The sequence below is a fragment of the Bombyx mandarina genome, chromosome 15 (genome assembly GCF_030267445.1).
Source record: "Bombyx mandarina strain Sakado chromosome 15, ASM3026744v2".
NCBI classification, from domain to species: Eukaryota; Metazoa; Arthropoda; class Insecta; order Lepidoptera; family Bombycidae; genus Bombyx; species Bombyx mandarina.
Genome location: NC_143221.1, coordinates 1033056 through 1051407, shown reverse-complemented (window position 1 = coordinate 1051407; position 18352 = coordinate 1033056). Strand labels below are relative to the sequence as shown.

The 18352-nt window shown below is 36.1% G+C and overlaps 4 protein-coding genes across 4 annotated transcripts; 2 read left to right on the top strand and 2 right to left on the bottom strand.

Annotated features, from left to right (window-relative positions):
- Positions 1-1501: 1501 nt before the first annotated feature.
- Positions 1502-5472, bottom strand: aft (cap methyltransferase 2). Its single transcript, XM_028173867.2, has 4 exons — positions 4605-5472; positions 4323-4508; positions 3771-3891; positions 1502-2936 (listed from the first exon to the last, which is right to left on the bottom strand). Exons 1-4 carry the CDS (start codon positions 5091-5093, stop codon positions 1645-1647), a joined length of 2088 nt encoding a protein of 695 aa, XP_028029668.2. The 5' UTR covers positions 5094-5472; the 3' UTR covers positions 1502-1644.
- Positions 5473-6953: 1481 nt separating this feature from the next.
- LOC114242561 (RNA-binding protein 45) lies at positions 6954-8780 on the top strand. Its single transcript, XM_028173753.2, has one exon. The coding sequence runs from the start codon at positions 7267-7269 to the stop codon at positions 8725-8727; it is 1461 nt and encodes a 486-aa protein (XP_028029554.2). The 5' UTR covers positions 6954-7266; the 3' UTR covers positions 8728-8780.
- Positions 8781-9228: 448 nt separating this feature from the next.
- On the bottom strand, positions 9229-14338 carry LOC114242562 (uncharacterized). Its single transcript, XM_028173754.2, has 2 exons — positions 13480-14338; positions 9229-12930 (listed from the first exon to the last, which is right to left on the bottom strand). The coding sequence occupies exons 1-2, from the start codon at positions 14014-14016 to the stop codon at positions 12775-12777; spliced, it is 693 nt and encodes a 230-aa protein (XP_028029555.2). The 5' UTR covers positions 14017-14338; the 3' UTR covers positions 9229-12774.
- A 2018-nt stretch (positions 14339-16356) lies between these two features.
- Positions 16357-17847, top strand: LOC114242612 (U3 small nucleolar ribonucleoprotein IMP3). Its single transcript, XM_028173838.2, has 4 exons — positions 16357-16570; positions 16886-17097; positions 17203-17378; positions 17722-17847. Exons 1-4 carry the CDS (start codon positions 16434-16436, stop codon positions 17743-17745), a joined length of 549 nt encoding a protein of 182 aa, XP_028029639.1. The 5' UTR covers positions 16357-16433; the 3' UTR covers positions 17746-17847.
- The last annotated feature ends 505 nt before the right edge of the window (positions 17848-18352 follow it).

The following is an 18352-nucleotide window of genomic DNA, read 5'->3' as shown; positions in this document are numbered from 1 at the left end:
GGACGAGCTCACAGCCCACCTGGTGTTAAGTGGTTACTGGAGCCCATAGACATCCACAACGTAAATGCGCCACCCACCTCGAGATATAAGTTCTAAGATCTCAGTATAGTTACAACGGCTGCCCTGCCCTTCAGACCGAAACGCATTACTGTTTCACGGCAGAAATAGGCAGGGCGGTGGTACCTACCCGCGCGGACTCACAAGAGGTCCTACCACCAGTCAATGTATATTTGATCTAGTAGCATGGTGTGAACTGTGAATGTAACGCGTAATTAAAAACCGGTATTCTTAAATAAAAACCGGTGTTCATCGGTATGTATAAAAACCGGTTTTTCTCCGGTTTTCTTCGAACCGGTTTATTAGGTATATTAGAGATATGGAATAAACTCAGTAAAATGTTGATTATTTCTCAGTAATTTTTATGTTGCTTAAATGGGTGGACGAGCTCACAGACCCCCCCCCGGTCACCGTTTTCGTCGAAGCCGTCGCTTGCGACGAAGGGCTCGACGAGTAAATTAACCCTCAGACACAGCCCACTGAGTTTCTCGCCGGATCTTCTCAGTGGGTCGCATTTCCGATCCGGTAGTAGATTCTGCGAAGCACGGCTCTTGCTAGGGTTCGTGTTAGCAACGTCGTCAGGTTTGAGCCCCGTGAGCTCACCTACTAGTTAAGGTTCCGCTGAAATAGCCTCTCAAGGCTATCCTTAGGTAGGAAAAAAAAAACCGTAAATGTGCCACCCACCTTGACATAAAAGTTCCAACTTCTAAGGTCTCAAGTAGATATAAGTATAGTTACAACGGCTGCCCCACCCTTCAACCGAAACGCATTACAACTTCATGGCAGAAATAGGCGGGGTGGCGGTACCTACCCGTGCGGACCCACAAGAGGTCGTAATTTTATAATAATTTGCGGGTTTTATTTTTATTACACGATGTTATTCCTTCACCGTGGAAGTCATTCGTGAACATTTGTATTAGAAAAATTGGTACCCGTCTGCGGGATTCGAACACCAGTGCACCGCTAGATACGAATACACCAGAAATCTTATCCTTTAGGCCACGACGACCTCAGAGTACGGTAACAGCTCTTTATTCGCGGAGTATATGTTCCGTAAATATGCCGCGAACATAGAAATCGTGAAATTTCATTTATCAGGCAGCGAAGACGGCTTCTGTCAAAGACAGAACCAATACAGCGGCGATGTCATATCAATTTAGCGTTTTGTTTTAGGCCTGGTGGTAATAAGATATATTTAACTTTTTATTAGTCTATTTGACGACGCGTTTACAAATGATATTCGATTGGATACCTACTTATCGGAATTCCTTTTTAACAATGTATCGATTACGTCCGCGAATATAGAAATTTTTAGCATTTTTTTTAAATCCCCGAATAGTGAAAACGCAAATGAAGCGCGAACAAGGAACTTTTATTGTATGTTACATGAAAGTTTTAATATATTTATTTACGTAGAGCTCATCATCGTAATAAAAAATATATAGAACCACATTGAGATAACTTTATTAAACATATTTCAAACAGACACAACAATTACACAGGTAAAGTACACTAGAAAAATACATTAAATTTCAAGTCTTGAATTCAGAATATTAGAGTAAATGCAAAAGACGAACATACAACATTTTATATTAATTTCTCTATTTTTGACAAATACTCAATACACTTATTCCTGTAAAAGGTGTTATTGTAGAACACGATGCTATAGTAAAAATCTCCAGCATTCGTTGTTTGTACATTCAACGAATTCAACAAATCCTTTTTGTCATCATCTAATACATTATCACATTCAGTTTCAATACTTTCTAAGTATTTCAGTCCAGATGGATCCTTAAGATTTCTTAAAACTATACCATTGGTTGATGTAAACCCAATTTTCTCGAAACATTTAACAGAGAGAATATATAGAATGCTCACGATAAAATGGGTCAAAGCATTCATATTCTGTATTACAAGAGTCTCGTTTGAAGATAAATTTCTCAAATATTTCATTATAGATCTAAAACAGTTTTTCTCATATTTATAAAAACTTTCACTGCAACGGTACTCCTGTACGCAGAGCACTTTGTCCACTTCATAATCTAGTGCCGTTAAATTGACATCACGATTACTATCTGTACATACTGCAATGTGTTTAAATTCTTTCTCTTCTAAAATCTTTTGATATAGCTTAAATATTGGCACGAATATAAATTTTGAGCTATTAATTTTTTGTAAAGGTCGTCCAAAAGTAAATGTTAATTCTAGTTCTTTAGGAGCATCATAAAATCTCTTCCATTTGACCGGTTCATTTATCAACACTGTAGGATTCGTTAGAACTTCAGCATGCAGATATGAGTTCAAATTGTGCAGTTTCTCTCGTAAAGACATCTTTGAATAGAGCTGTCGTTCAGTGTAAGATCCTCGGTGGTATCTGGGATTCATATTGATTTTGTTCTCCTCGTGTAGAATACCTTTGAGTATCTCCTCATGAGAATTTAAGGGTTTCAAGTCATAATGCCAAATAAATTCGTCAGCAACAACAGCCCTTATTTTCTTTATATTTCGGTGTAGAGCGATATTATTCTGCATTAAGTATGCCTGCAGGTTATTATTGATAACTTGACATTGTATTGAACAAAAGTAACATGCGCACTCTTGGATTTGCTTCAAAAATGTATCTGGGATGTCATCAAGTCGGAATAATGATAAATTTCCATATAGTTCCGTTCCATATGCTGACATGAGCACCGGCGTAAACTTCTCCAGTATAGACATTCCTTTATAATTTAAGCACACTGCATACACTTCAGAATTGCCCTGTCTCGAGGTGACCGGTTTGTAGATGTTAACTTCAGAGAACAAATGATTAATTAGGTAAAGCAGACTCACAGTGCTATGTTCGAAGATAGTAAAAAGCTTGAATATTAAAGTTCCACCTAAAATAAAAATAATAAAATTTGTAGCTTTTAAGTCAGAACATTTTGTCTGTACGGGTTGGCAAAATTGTCCTCTTATAACTAGTAGCTTCCCAATAAGAATGCATACTTTTATCAACCATTTTCCCTAACTAAAGTAGCAATAGGATGTTTTTTGAAGATACAGCTGATTTCCTCCTACGAGGTCGCAGCGCCTGGGAGGCGCGCGGAGTATGTGGGACTTCACGATCTGCAAGGTGTTGGGAGCAGACCGCAGACCTAAGGAATTTTGGGGCCCTACCGCACTGAACTGCCCCGCCCTTCAAACCGAAACGCATTACTGCTTCACAGCAGAAATAGGCAGAGTGGTGGTACCTACCCGTGCGGACTCACAGGAGGCCCTACAACCAGTAACTACTTCTTCACAGCTGAAATAGGTAGGGTGATGGTACCTACCCATGCACTCACAGGAGATTTACCACCAGTAATAGATTTCAAGTTGTTACAATTACATTTTGCATCACAAACCATAGAGGCACAGCTAATCTGCTGCCGATCACCTACAATTATGCTGTTGAGTAATTAATTGTAATAAATGTAAGCATTTCTCTGTGTATGGTACAGTACATTAGGACTGTGATGGATGTTTAAAATAGTTTTGCTTGACTATATTTTGGTGCTAGCACTACCCTGTAACTGGCATCACACATTAACATTAATACATAGGGAGACTAAGTATTATTGGTTGCAACCTCAGATTTTTGAAGGAAAAAAATGTTGCCAATATTACTAACAATTTCATATTATTTTGAATACAGTATAATAGCATCCTGTTAATGTAATAATTCAACATACCCTGGCTTAATGCTTGCAGGGCAGTGGTGATTTCACAGTAATGTAATAGAGATGTTGCCTCTTCCTGTGCATCAGGTGCCTGTAGACAATCAATGGAGCCATCTGCCGTCACTAACATTACCTACACACCAAAATTTTCATTTTCAATTTTCATCATGTTTCAATCCAATTTAAAAATGCTCTAATTAATCTGAAAAGCTAAAATTCCATAAATTATTTGTTATTTATACATTTAGAACACATTTAGCAACCAAGTCTTAAAATATGGCAGTGATGTATTGTATTGTAGCCTGAAAAGAATGTACACAGCTAACACAGTTTTTACTAATGCGACTTAAAAGGTACTTACTACATAATTCTTGTTGTGATTGAGATTTATTCTAATGTAATGGAAGACAAACTAAACCAACCAAAGCCAAGTGATTTCGAGGCCTCAGGGAGTTTGTCATTAAATTTAGTGACGCTACTTAGAATTTACAATGTACTTTAATTTTAAAAATAGATAAACAAGACAAACTTCATTACTATTCTTGATGATCACATTTAACTCACCTTTCCAAGTGATTTCGCTTTTCTAATGATGGCTTGTGAATTTTCCCAATCCATTAAGTTCCCAGTATTGTCTACCCCAAAATGCCAGTTATCTAGGGTATGAAACATGAACCTGTCATCACTGATCATGCTCGATGGGGAATTACCCTCATAGTATGGATTTAGTGTGTTAGCAACCCAGGTCCACTGTAATATTTCCATTAAGTTATATATTTTATATAACAACAACAGACTCTAAAATTTTATCAATTTTTTTTCAGTTTCTTTTTAATTTTTACTCACCTGTATCCCAGGATGATTTAACTTCAAATAGTGGTTCAAAGATGTGATGAATGCTCCCGGTGCCTCACACAAGTGCAATGATACCATCTTACGCTCAGATTTTACATCAGCAGGTATAATATTGTAAGTTCGGGCACATTCATAAAACTTTGTCCACGCTTGTGTAAGAAATTCAGGGTTGATTGTGCATCTTATTTTCCAAGTGACTTCTCCAGCTGGATTCCTCCGACGAGTATGGCTGCTCCACTCTTCTATATCGAAATCATTCAACTGACTCTTATGAAAGTTAAGTCGACTTTTTAAAACCTCGAGTTCCTTCACCTGCCACGGTGGTACTGAAAACCAGGTTCCTTCTTCGGGTAGTTTCCAATCATCATTGAAACGAAATTTAAATTTTTTATTGAATAAATCACATAATTCATCGTTGAAATTGTCATTATTGCAAAATCTTTGACGGAAATGAACAAAATCATCGGATTTATGATACATTTCGATTTAAACTCAATATATAAATTTAAACAATAAAAAGGATTCTTTACAATAGCAGCCTTCAAACTTCACGTCGCTGATTGCTGTAATAAGTGTTTCCCACATGTAAATGTTTCATGTTTTACAAACAACAGTGTTTTATTACACGATAAATCTAATATCTGTGATCTCAAATATATTAAGTGTATAATCTATGTCTGTGATCAGATCTCTCTGTAGGGAATTGAAATTAATTGTTTATTTATGAACAACAAACAGTGTGAAAATGTACCATCTTTTTTTATTGATCCGTCCATTGGACACGCAAATGCATTATAGGCCATACAGCTAAGTATTCCAACATTTCCAACAATCGTCGAAGACTTGTCCGTTAGATACTGAATCTGTGGCACACCATTATGATATTGACGAACTTTTTGGCGGGAACGCGAGGAGCGAAGTGGTGTGATTTGTTTTATTTTGACAAATAGTCAAGTCAATAGTGTTTCTTCAGGTTTAAATGTACACATTTAACGGTGGTTTATTAACTATTTAATATCTGTGAAAGTGCACAAATGTGGGAAAATGAAACAAAGCCGCTGGACGAACTTCTCGGGATCCTTCAAAAAGTCCACTGCAAAAATCTCAGTAAATGACCACCATTTTACTGATAATATTTCATCCCATATCATCTCATTTATTTAATTTCATAATACCATTTTTTATATAAAAAAAGTTTTCATTAAAATTAAAATATCGCTCAGCTGGCAATCTTCTTGTATACCTCACACATAAATGGGCTGAAGCCTTGGAAAGCAAGGGCGAGGCTCTCACTGTGAGTTTTGACATCGCGAAGGCCTTCGGCAAGGTCTGGCATAGGACACTTCTATCGAAGCTTCCAGCTTACGGGATCCCTGAGGGACTCTGCAAGTGGATCGCTAGCTTTTTGGATTGGACGGAGCATCACAGTTGTCGTCGACAGCTGCGTTGTACACGAGAGGCGATTAAAACTTGTGTCTGAAGTGGAGAACTCTCTGCGGCGGGTCTCCAAGTGGGGTGAACTAAATTCAGTTCAGTTCAACCCATTGAAGACACAGGTTTGCGCGTTCACTGCGAAGAAGGTCCCTTTTGTCATGGCGCTGGAATTTCAAGGAGTGCCCCGCAGCTTTCCGCGAGTATCGGGATTCTGGGGGTCAATATTTCGAGCGATGTCCAGTTTCGGAGTCATTTGGAAGGTAAAGCCAAATTGGCCTCTAAAATGTTGAGAGTCCTCAACAGAGCGAAGCGGTATTTTACGCCTGGGCCGACCTCGCGTGGAGTACTGCTCTCACCTCTGGGCCGGGGCTCCCAAATACCAGCTACTTCTATTTGACTCCATACAGAAACGGGCTGTTCGGATGGTCGATAGTCTTGCTCTCACGGATCGCTTGGAACCTCTGGGTCTACGGAGGGACTTCGGTTCTCTTTGTATTTTATACCGTATGGTCCATGGGGAATGCTCTGAGGAATTATTCGAGATGATCCCTCATCTCCTCTTTATCATCGCACCTCCCGCCATCGGAACAGAGTTCATCCATATTATCTGGAACCACTGCGTTCATCGACAGTGCGTTTCCAAAGATATTTTTTGCCACGTACCATCCGGCTTTGGAATGAACTCCCCTCCACGGTGTTTTCCGAGCGCTATGACATGTCCTTCTTCAAACGAGGCTTGTGGAGAGTACTTTATGGTAGGCAGCGGCTTGGCTCTGCCCCTGGCATTGCTGGCGTCCATGAACGACGGTGACCACTTACCATCAGGTAGCCGTATGCTCGTCTGCCTACAAAGGCAATAAAAAATATATATAATAAGACGACTTAAAGGTCTTAGTTACCAGGTTATAAAATCCTTTTAAAAAAAAGTAGCTACTTATGTACCATGTAAATCATAAATAATTAATGTATGTATGTACCGTTGGTACCTGCTTGAGTACCGTATATTTTTTATTTTATTCTAAAACTTCAAAAGTTGAATATCTTGAAATATGTATTATGTAGTAAATCAGTAAATACCTACCTAATTAATCAGTTAAAGAAACAGTTGACGACAGACTAACAGATTACATTTCGTTTAATATTTTGACGTGATTTTGACTGAACCTATTGTTAAACCAGACTGTTCTACAATTGCTTACCCAAACCTACGTTATAGAAAATGAACCATGTGGCACGCAACGACGACAAACCACCATATTCCAGAATTTTCATAGTTTGCAGCAAACAATACCGCGAACACGACTTACGACCGTTTTTTGAAAAGTATGGCGAAATTGAAGACATGTACCTACCAAGGGACCGCAACACAGGCGAGACTAGAGGTATCGCTTACATTAAATATGCTAAAACATCATCAGCAGCCACTGCCATAGAGGAATTACACATGACTACCTTACTTGACAATCACAAACCCATCAAAGTTATGGTCGCCTCTGACAAAAACGACTATCAAAGTAACAGTTACGACAAATACAGAAGATTGTTTATCAAAGTTCCCAAAACGATGACTGAGAAAGAAATTCGGCAATATTTTTCCAGTTATGGAAAAGTTGAGTCAGTGCGTTTACAGAGAGACAAATTGACTGACGAAAGCAAAGGATTTGCTTATGTGAATTTTACAACTTTTTCGGAAACTGCGAAAGCGTTTGAGCAGTGTGATAAAACGTATAAAGCTATTTTTGCCACACCGAAAGATGAGCTTAAAAGGCCCAGGGACAGTTTAGAAGGACTTGACTGTTATTCCAGTAATTCTAATCTAACTAAATCTCATGTTTATGCTGATCACGGCCATCATGTTAACGATGAGTTTAATAAAGATTATTTGACATTAATTTCAAAGACCAAAGAACAAGACTTTGACACTGTGTCAGTTAAATGCACACCACCAGTGCTACAAAAACACCTTGAAAGACTGTTTAATATTGTACCAGGAATGATTGAATTTAAATACACTATGGACCAAGGTAACCGTGTTTGTCGAGCATCAGTTACATATGACAGTCAAAAGGCAGCAGCTTATTCTGTTGAAACTATAAATAATTTTGAATATCCATCTGGAGAGGTTATCAGTGTTAAACCTGACATTAGCCCACTCACCAAAGCAACTTCTACCTTGAATAACATAGTTAATAATATTAAAAACTCTGTAGATGGACACCCAAATCTATTGCAGCTTGCAGATGCCATAGCACAGGCTTCCTCGTTAATCAAAACAGCTACAATTGGAAGGAGAAGCACAATAGATGATAAAGATGATGGTTTCTGTAATGTATGTCTTCCCCCTATAAAACCCTTGGCTAGCAGTAACTGCAGAGTCGCTCAGAGATGTTTCTTAGTCTTTAGACCCCATCCACCTCCCATGGCAGCTTTGATGAATGCTTTTTGTAGATTTGGTGGCCTCATAGAAATAACGACATACCCTAACAAGAATTTTGCTTTTGCTAAATATGATTCAGTGAAGTCAGCACAGGAAGCAATTAAAACTCTAAATGGTGCAACTTTATGTGGGGTAAATCTAAAAGTGTTGGAGGCTGAGGAAAAAAATACGAAAGAGAAGATGTGTGTTGACGATGATGATGACATAGAGAGAAAACGGATGAAGTTAAACAACAAAGACTGACAGTTTTGTAATTGTAGTAAATTAAAATTATTTTTTATGATATTTGAAACTGACTGATTGACCTCTTCTTCTACTTCATCATTCCCTCGCTGCTGACGATCGCGACCACATGTCCTAATTTTAGCACATCATGTGTCTCCCCTCATAACTGCTGTTAAATGTTTATTACAAAGTAGCAAGTATGTCAATTTGCAAAATAAAATTAACAATTTTTTTTTGTTGCTTAGGCGGTTGGGCGAGCTCACAGTCCACCTGGCGTTAAGTGGTTACTGGCCCATAGACATCTATAACGTAAATGCGCCACCCACCTTGAGATATAAGTTCTAAGGTCTCAAGTATAGTTACAACATCTGCCCTACCCTTCAAATCGAAATGCATTACTGCTTCACGGCAGAAATAGGCATGGTGGTGGTGGTACCTACCCGCGCGGACTCACAAGAGGTCCTACCACCAGTAAATTAGTACTGTTAGTCACCAAAAGGGGGGAAATAAATATCTCAATGGACACCAATAATATATTTTATGAAAGTGACACCAACAAGAATGTAATTCATAACTTAAATAAATAAATTAAATACTGATTTTTTTTATGAATTCATTACTAGAACAAAGATTTCAGTGTCGAACAGCATTTTTTTTTAATTCTCGTACAGAGTACTATTACTTTTTTCTCCAGGAGCTTTAATATTATTTGACGAAATCCATAGACATCACAAGGTATATGTCCAACACTAAAAATAGAGGTTGAAATCTCAGATAAATTGCTTTGCGGTACCTACCCATTAATGAATCCAGATACTCACTAGAGAAATTTAACTATAATAACAGATGTACATACTCGAACTGATACTCTAACGATAAGCTAAGTTTTGGATCAGGCAAGCATCGGCACTTAAGTCCGTATCTCGCACATTGTTGGGATAAATAAATAATGCTCAATGGCATACAACACACGTTTAAAACACTGTCCTTTTAAGTTAGCATTCTTCAGCGTAGCAACATCGGGGCTAATGCGGTCATTCTGGCAGGTTTTAATTTTCATCAAACTAGGTGACTTCTCCGTACGCTATACACTTTGTTCGCCACCAGTACCCAGCACATGGAAGTACTCTCCGCAAGATGGAACCCGTTAGTTTTGAGTTCGGACTTAAGATAAACCGGAACAAAACAAAAAAAATTCGACCGCATGAATAATAAGGTTGAGGAAAATATGAAGAAATTGCAACTTAGAGTCACAAAAATACGACTAGTTCGGGCAGTTGCGTTCCCCATATTCTTGTACGCTGCAGGAACGTGGATCCTGCGGGAAGTGGTGAAGAAGAAGATAAGACGCCCTAGAGATATGGTGCTGGAGGAAGATGCTCGGAGTATCGTGGACTGATTCGCCTATGAAGTGGATTGATCAGATAAAAGCGGCAATGAACGGCTCATCACCATTACACAAATGCACGAGGAGGGAGGCCGTCAGAGACACGACCACTCTGTTAAGAGCGATACCAACTAGGAAGAAATGGTGAAAATGTCCAACAACAAACTTGAACGGTAGGCGACTCGACCGCATTCATTGATGATCTGGTCATCAAAATCTTTGACCGTACCGTGGCTTCGAAGGCCAACTACCTAGGTGTCACCAGTGCGTCGGAGCACGAAAGTCACAATGTACACACAAGATACAATGTAATTAAATTGATTTTTGGAAACTCAATATGGATGAATGAAGGGATTCCTTGTAGTACACTTAACCTACCATTCAATGACCAATAATTAATATATGTAGTGCGATAGAACGGATTCACCCCATTCATGAAACCTCGTTTCACAATTCCCTAGTGAATATTTGGTTCCAGGTGTTTAAATAAAATTTGGCAAAATAATAGAAACAAGAAAAAATCGAGATAAACAAGGTGTAAAGGTGCCGCTCCCGAAACCGAACTGTCAATTAGGTAGAGTAGACAGCAAACAATATATCTTTAGTAAAATGAACTTTGGTATAACTGCAGTAAGTGCATATTCCACTGATCTGTTATAATTTCCAGTGGTTTGTCGTTTCAAAATGAACAACCTTCTTCGTTTTCGGAAACTTACCCAACAGACCCTGCATAACCAAAATTTATAGTAAATATTTTAGTGCACTTAATTCAACTACATACTTAAATCAAACATATTGAATTGAGATTTCAGTACAAACAGGAGATTCTTAAAAACAGGAAGTAATGCTTTTACATTTACATGTGTTAAATGAGATATAAATGAAAATAAAACCATATTATAAAACATCTCTACAGAAACTAACTGCTTAATTCTTTCAGAATTATTAAAAAATAAAGCATATTTTTAGTAAGGCAAACTATATTTAGGAATGTGTGTCAGCTATTTTTGTTTAGCTACACTTTATGCATAACTTGCTAGTCACACAGAGTGGCCACAACAAGAATTATTTCAACCACTCACAATATTTTTCACAACCAAATTATACATATTTTCACTTTTGTTAATGATCACACACATTGGCAGTAAGTTTTACAATACAAAACTTTGGTACATTAAATGTCTTTTTACACTTTATATCTTAAATACAAAAAATTCAGGCATTGACAATTAATGAAAAATTACATTTTATTCCCATTAATAATGCTTTTTTAAAACTATTAATTCATTGTTTGCTACCTGAATATAATATGAAAATATCTAAAATGAGAAATACGCTTTCTATTTTAAGATTTAGGTTTTACTTAACTCTTAAAATTATAGTATTCACCAGTAACTTAATTAATAATATGTAATCCAATTTAAATGGTATTTGCCATGCTTTTGTGAAAATGCTCACTGAGATGTCATCATTTTAACACTTGAATGCAAACATCAGGGTAATGTAGGAGACTACCACAGAATGTATACATTTTCAGATGCTTCATAAACCACACTTTTTTACAATGAGCCATGAACACTTCGACACATTAAGATAGATATTATGAAAAAAAAGCAGTGAATTCTTTTGAAAATTTTTAGTAATTGGATGGATCAAAATCATATCTAGTTTCTTGGTAAAATTGAGAGCTTTGGTTAGTTAGTATTGAACTATTGTCTTCTTTTTACAGTGCCTGTTAAGAAGAAAGGTCAATAGTTTAAGACTACTGGATTATAACTGACACAAAAATTTTATAAGATGCAGGTAACATGCATTCGGCTAAGTCCGAAAATCAAGTTATTCTATGGATTATTCTATAACAGTGGAAAGTTTTATTTACCATTAAATGCCAACATCAACAAATGTTACTTTTTGAAGGTAATTCAAAACGAAAATGAATATATTTCTTACTTAGATAAAGTTTACTTTTAACTGTTAACTCTACATTGCACTTTTATAAAGAATAATGACTCAGGTTTCTTGTAGTATAGATGTTATTTAATAAAGACAATATTTTCAACTGAATAAAGCAACCCAAGTTTGTAGCAATTATTCTACCAATTTTGAATGGTCCATGAAAATACAAACATCCTAAACAACTCTTTCAAATTCTTTTCTTAACTGTCCGAATGCACCCTTTTGCACATGTTCCTCAGACACTGATGAAATTATTAAGCATTGACTGAAAAGCGTATGTTCAGATAAATATAAACACTTATCTTTATATAGCGAAAGAGCCACACATACATATACTGTAAATACAAATTCTAGAAAAACCCTACTTTTTTACATGTATGAGAACCCTCACCTTGGGATTGGCCAAACTGAAAATTTCAGAATTTCAGATCAAAGTCGTCATTTTTATACCAATTTAGATATTTTGAAATTAATCATTAAGATTCATATTTAATAATGCATTGCATCAGTAGTATCAGTATAAACTAATACTGATTACCATGGCATTGCTTGAAATTCACATCAAATCTATTACAGATTATATATCTTTAAGAATGTAGAAAAACATTGCAGTACTTCAACAACTACACTCGAATACATTTTATAAATTATTACTTTCAACTTCTAAAGTTGAAATTCAGATGTGACAATACTTGATTTACTTTTCAATTAATACTGCATGTTTACTGGTAATTTTTGTTCTGCAGTAAATATGTGACTTCATTGATACCTGTGAGCAATTTAGCAATTATTTGTTCGTATTGCAAAGCATTTTGATTATTCACCTCTGGTTGTACTGTTGCACTGTTTTCGCTCAGAGCTGTCTTTGCCTGCACCATCTGAAATATGATTTGACTAAATTAGTACTAATTATGTAATTAGTTAATTTAATTCATTTGTATATTATTCACTTTCTTATTAATATATGAATTAATTGTTTTCATAAGACAATGAATAAATAACAATATATGAGACATAAATGTATGAATGGTTGAAGAACACAGTAACATCTATATATTAATACATCATTTATAATTATTTATTTAAGACTCCTCTATTCAAGTTTTGATTCTAGTGGGCAAGTTTTTTTTTTATCTATGGAAACAGATCTATATGTTCCACAAAAACTTCCATGACAGAATGGAATGGAACACAAACTCAAAATTTATAAATTTGAATCTGGTGCCAGAGATTGATACCAATTTTGGTTGCTTATTTCTGTTCCAAACTAGGCCCATGTTTGAAGAGTCATGAAATACAATAGTCTTCATCCTCTGGTCTTAAAACGGTTGTTAACTTTCAAGCTATGGATGACCTAATAGAACCTATGGGTTCATTAGAAGGTAAGGTGTGAACTTCCTAATAAAAAAAATTAAACAAGTTTAAACCTGAGTGAACAAGTTGACATCCTGGCACAGTTGAACCAATGTATTCTCTAACTCTGTGTTCTTAGGACTAACATCGTTCTTATTCAACTTGATGTTTGCAAGGCGTTTGCCCAGTTGTTCCAGGCTAGAAGCATATTGTTCCCACTCTAGACATTCTATTTCCTTATTAACTCTTAGCTGCAATTGTGTGAGAATGAAATTTCTGCGCAAATCTTCAGCGTACATCTTCATTGTGTTTATAACGTCGTCCAAATCTATTTCCATTGCGTTTTCTTCCATGTCCGGCATTAATAGCTTTGGCATGCCCGCGTCCAAAAACTTCGCAATGTCCTCATGTCTAAGATTGTTACCAGATTCTGAGTTAGAATTCTGTAAATTTGGTATAGTATCGAACATGGACTTTACTTCGCGCATTATGCGTTGTGAATCTTCCAGCTCTTTATCTAAATTATGAGCAATCTTCTCCAACGTATTAAGTTGAAGAACGGATTGTATGTATTGAGCAAAATCGTCAGGATTCGCTTTGTTATCCACCATGATGCACTTTTTCGGTTATGAACGTCGTTCAAAACAGGTGTTTTGGTGAAAACTGCAAGCAATGAGAGATATTCTCTACATGAAACAAAATTTAATATCGAAAACTAGTTTCCTGTTTGAAAATCAATGAAGGGTTACATAGGTAGGTATGTAGGTAGGTAGGTATTGCAAAATACAGACAAGATAAACTAGAAAATATTGATCATCAAGATTTTAAGCTGAAAAACCTAATGTTGATGGTGTACAGCATAGACTCTCAAATATATTAAGTGTATAATCTATGGCATAGACTATCATCTCATATGACATTTTCCGGTGTCTAAAGTCATGTATTTTGTCATTAATGTCGATTGTCAAATTACTGGATAAGCAAAAATATTTAACCATACAGCCTAATTTTGTAGATATATAATATTATTTTTGAAATGAAATGGAGTTAATTAATATGAAACATGGCATGAAATGAAATGAAAGGTGAAATGAGATGAGATGAAATATAATCTCAGTAAAATTTCATTTACTGAGACTTTTTTCAGTGGACTTTTTGGAGGATCCCGAGAAGTTACGTCCAGCGGTTTTGTTTTATTTTCCCATATTTGTGCACTTTCATAGATATTAAATAGTTAATAAAACACCGTTGTTACGCATGTAAACCCGAAGAAACACTAAATACACAAAATAAAACAATTCACACAACTTCACTTCTCGCGTTTCTCTAAGAAGTCCTGCCAAATTAAATGTAATGTAATGACAGAATGGTTATTATTATTTTTTTATTTTTTTATTGCTTAGATGTGTGGACGAATCACAGCCCACCTGATGTTAAGTGGTTACTGGAGCCCATAGACATCTACAACGTAAATGCGCCACACACCTTGAGATATGAGTTCTAAGGTCTCAGTATAGTCACAACGGTTGCACCATCCTTCAAACCGAAACGCATTACTGCTTCACGGCAGAAATAGGCGGGGCGGTGGTACCTACCCGTGCGGACTCACAAGAGGTCCTACCACCAGTAATTACGCATATTATAATTTTGCGGGTTTCATTTTTATTACACGATGTTATTCCTTCACCGTGGAAGTCAATCGTGAACATTTGTTGAGTACATATTTCATTAGAAAAATTGGTACCCGCCTGCGGGATTCGAACACCGGTGCATCGCTTCAACACGAATGCACCGGACGTCTTATCCGTTAGGCCACGACGACTTCAAGTTAATCATATACTTATTTTTTTATAGATAATATATATAGATAATGGTCATTAAGCATAGAACGAGGACAGTCCAGAACCTGGAAGTCATTCTGGATTCTGGATGCATTCAGGTGATGACACATAAAGCCCGCGACCGAGCGACGTTTTTTTTCTCGGCAGGCTTCACCCCATGATTGGTAAGTGGAGTGTAATCTACCTTTGGAGCAAGGTAACACTTTAAAAAACCGATCCGTTATTACATCTCCAGGTGTGGTGTTTGCTCACGTGGCCCGCGTCCACATAGACATCCCCCAAGCCCTCCAACTACGTTTTTGCTGGTTAGCCAGCGGAAGCCCTTTCACAATAACCGCCGGTAACTAATACCCGATCTTGCAGACTGAATATTAAACAGTCGACGTCGTCTCAAAACCCGTAATTTCTGATCCTCCCGATCCACTAACGGTGCTTTGAGGTACCTTAAGCACCGGTAGCCGTTCTCGTCGAACCCGTCGCTCACATCGAAGGGTTTGGCGAGTAAATTAACCCACAAACACAGCTCACTGAGTTTCTCACCGGATCTTCCCAGGTAGGAAATCTCAGAAAGAAAAATAGATGAAGACACGATCAGACTTGTTGTGCATAAAATAAATTTTAAAATTAAAAAATTTGCTAAAGCACACACACATGGCAGAATGAGTTATCTGTCTACCTGGTTTTAAGCGATTATCGTAACAGCCCTTTCCGGTGTTTCGATCACATGAGTACTTTGCGACAAAACTAGGCCAGGTAATTCGTACCTATAGTTTTATAAAACACATAATATCTTCATATCCTGGGCTTGTTTCGCGAAATCTCTAAGCTGTTTAAATATTTTAATTTAGTGTTTCTTCACTTAAAAACAATTTTACTGAGAGCATATTTGATCCCATCTTATCTCGTTTCATTTCATTTCATCACAATTCATTATAGCTCCAAATAAATAAACTCGCTTCATTTCATACATAATAATATAATTCTCCACTCTTGTATATTTTATTTAACAAAAAAATTAAAAGATGGTGAGTATGGTCTGATACCTTCGCCTTTCCAGCGCGTAGAACCACTCAGTTTTGACAAACGACTTTATAATCAATGTTCTGTTAGATTTTTGATTTTATTATTATTTTTTATTTAAGCAGAAACACTACATAACCTATATCCTTGTGCTCGGTGTTCCCAAAATGGTCAGAAAACTTAAATTTCATGAAGGGAAACTGCTAAAGAAAGTAGACTTTATATCATGGAAGTTAGATAACAATATTAGTGAAGTGAAGGTTATGAAAAAGTTTTGTATACAAAAGCGTGAGGATTACACAAAGTAAGGCAATTTTGCAATTATGAGCTATGTATTATATTATGAGACAGCCAGTTTTATTTAAATGAAATGTCTGACACTTTGTTAATAGGGAATATCGGTCGTTATGCCTAAATTCTAAATTCAGCACACTGAAGTCGTATTTGAGTCAAATTTTTTACTGTAGTATCCTAAATTTACAACTGGTTCTACAGGAAGGTTCTACAGGAGGGTTCCACAGAATGCGGGAATTTGGCCGCTTTAGATATAAACTGTCCATTAATTGATGTAAAATACAATTAATAATAAATCTAAAACTATTATTGTGTGAATTGTTAGGTATAACAAATTGTCTCGTGATATCAGAGAGCTCGCAAACAAGATAAAAGACCTCGATCCAAATAATGAATTCAGGACAGAGTCAAGTGCTCAACTTTTGGAAAAACTTTACCAAATTGGATTGATACCGACAAGATGGGATCTTGCCTTGGCCACTAATGTCTCTGCCAGTTCTTTCTGTAGGCGAAGGCTGCCTGTGTTGATGGTTCGAAGTGAGTATCACTTGTTTCCATAAACATTACAATAACATATTTCTTGGAATTTGCATTTTTATTAATAAATATCATTTATAATTATTGATGTTTATAAATGCACAGATAAAATGTCAGAAACTATTAAAGAAGCCACAAAGTTTATTGAACAAGGACATGTAAGAGTGGGACCTGAAGTAGTGAAGGATCCTGCATTCCTTGTCAACAGATCACTGGAGGACTTTGTTACATGGGTTGATGGTTCAGCAATAAGAAAACATGTTCTGGAATATAATGAAATGGTTAGTATACACAATACACATTCATTAAACTTTTTAATGTTTATTCATATTTCTAAGTTTACTTACATATTGATAATATAATTGTGAAAAAGCTCTGCGTAGAGGTTTAGAATAGTTGTGAAAAACAACTTTTGTTAAATGGAAAGCAGTAATGCATTAAATAAATTTTAGAACTTGTCCACAGCATAATGTCACACTGGTTTTGATATGAAATTAAAAAAAAATGAAAACATTATATAGGGATCAATTATTTATAACATTGTCATTAACAAAGACATGGATGTGTTTGCATAGATAAAACGGAAGAAACTTAAACTAATATTTCTTTTTTTTTCTTTTACAGAGAGATGACTTCGATATGTTATAATTTTATATAAGGCTTTAGTTATATAAGAATACTTATTTTAAGATTCTGTACTGTTACCACAACAACAAGTGAAAGTACCAATACACATTTTAATGCACACTATTTTAGTTTAAATTTTTATTTCGCCTTGAAGTCATTTTTATTTAAAATATAGATAAATGATTCTTTCCTTTCAAAGAATCATAAAATACATACATTCCTTTGTGCTCTATGTATAGTATTCCACTAATATAACTTGTTTAAAGTGTAACTTCAATGATCTTAAGGTAAACTTCATTTAATACAGGATCTACCAGTGTTGATGGTTCACTTTAAATATGATCTGTATTGTAACCATTTTGATCATAAGCTATAAAAATTTACAAGATTTGTTGAAATACAACAAAATCTAACACCCGTATCTTTAGTCGTTCACACGAGCGTAACTCGACTCGACTCAACCTCCAACGCGCGTTTCGGTATGCTTAAGACATTCTACCACCAGTAATTATGCAAATTATAATTTTCTGCGTTTGATATATAATGATCTGCTTTGAGTTTCATTATTTATAATCTCAGAACCTGAAAATGTTTGCAGCAAATCTCAACTATATAGATAATCTATAAC

What these genes read in the sequence shown, in the direction of transcription:
- aft (XM_028173867.2), bottom strand. Translation starts at nt 5,093, where the DNA reads ATGTATCATAAATCCGATGATTTTGTTCATTTCCGTCAAAGATTTTGC. An exon ending in TAAATCATCCTGGGATACAG is followed by an intron (nt 4,509 to 4,604) that starts GTGAGTAAAAAT and finishes GAAATATTACAG; the next exon opens with TGGACCTGGGTTGCTAACAC. An exon ending in CCTGCAAGCATTAAGCCAGG is followed by an intron (nt 2,937 to 3,770) that starts GTATGTTGAATT and finishes TTTTTATTTTAG; the next exon opens with GTGGAACTTTAATATTCAAG.
- LOC114242612 (XM_028173838.2), top strand. Translation starts at nt 16,434, where the DNA reads ATGGTCAGAAAACTTAAATTTCATGAAGGGAAACTGCTAAAGAAAGTA. An exon ending in AAGCGTGAGGATTACACAAA is followed by an intron (nt 16,571 to 16,885) that starts GTAAGGCAATTT and finishes GTGAATTGTTAG; the next exon opens with GTATAACAAATTGTCTCGTG. An exon ending in TTCTGGAATATAATGAAATG is followed by an intron (nt 17,379 to 17,721) that starts GTTAGTATACAC and finishes TTTCTTTTACAG; the next exon opens with AGAGATGACTTCGATATGTT.
- LOC114242562 (XM_028173754.2), bottom strand. Translation starts at nt 14,016, where the DNA reads ATGGTGGATAACAAAGCGAATCCTGACGATTTTGCTCAATACATACAA. An exon ending in ATGTCAACTTGTTCACTCAG is followed by an intron (nt 12,931 to 13,479) that starts GTTTAAACTTGT and finishes ATCATATTTCAG; the next exon opens with ATGGTGCAGGCAAAGACAGC.
- LOC114242561 (XM_028173753.2), top strand. Translation starts at nt 7,267, where the DNA reads ATGAACCATGTGGCACGCAACGACGACAAACCACCATATTCCAGAATT.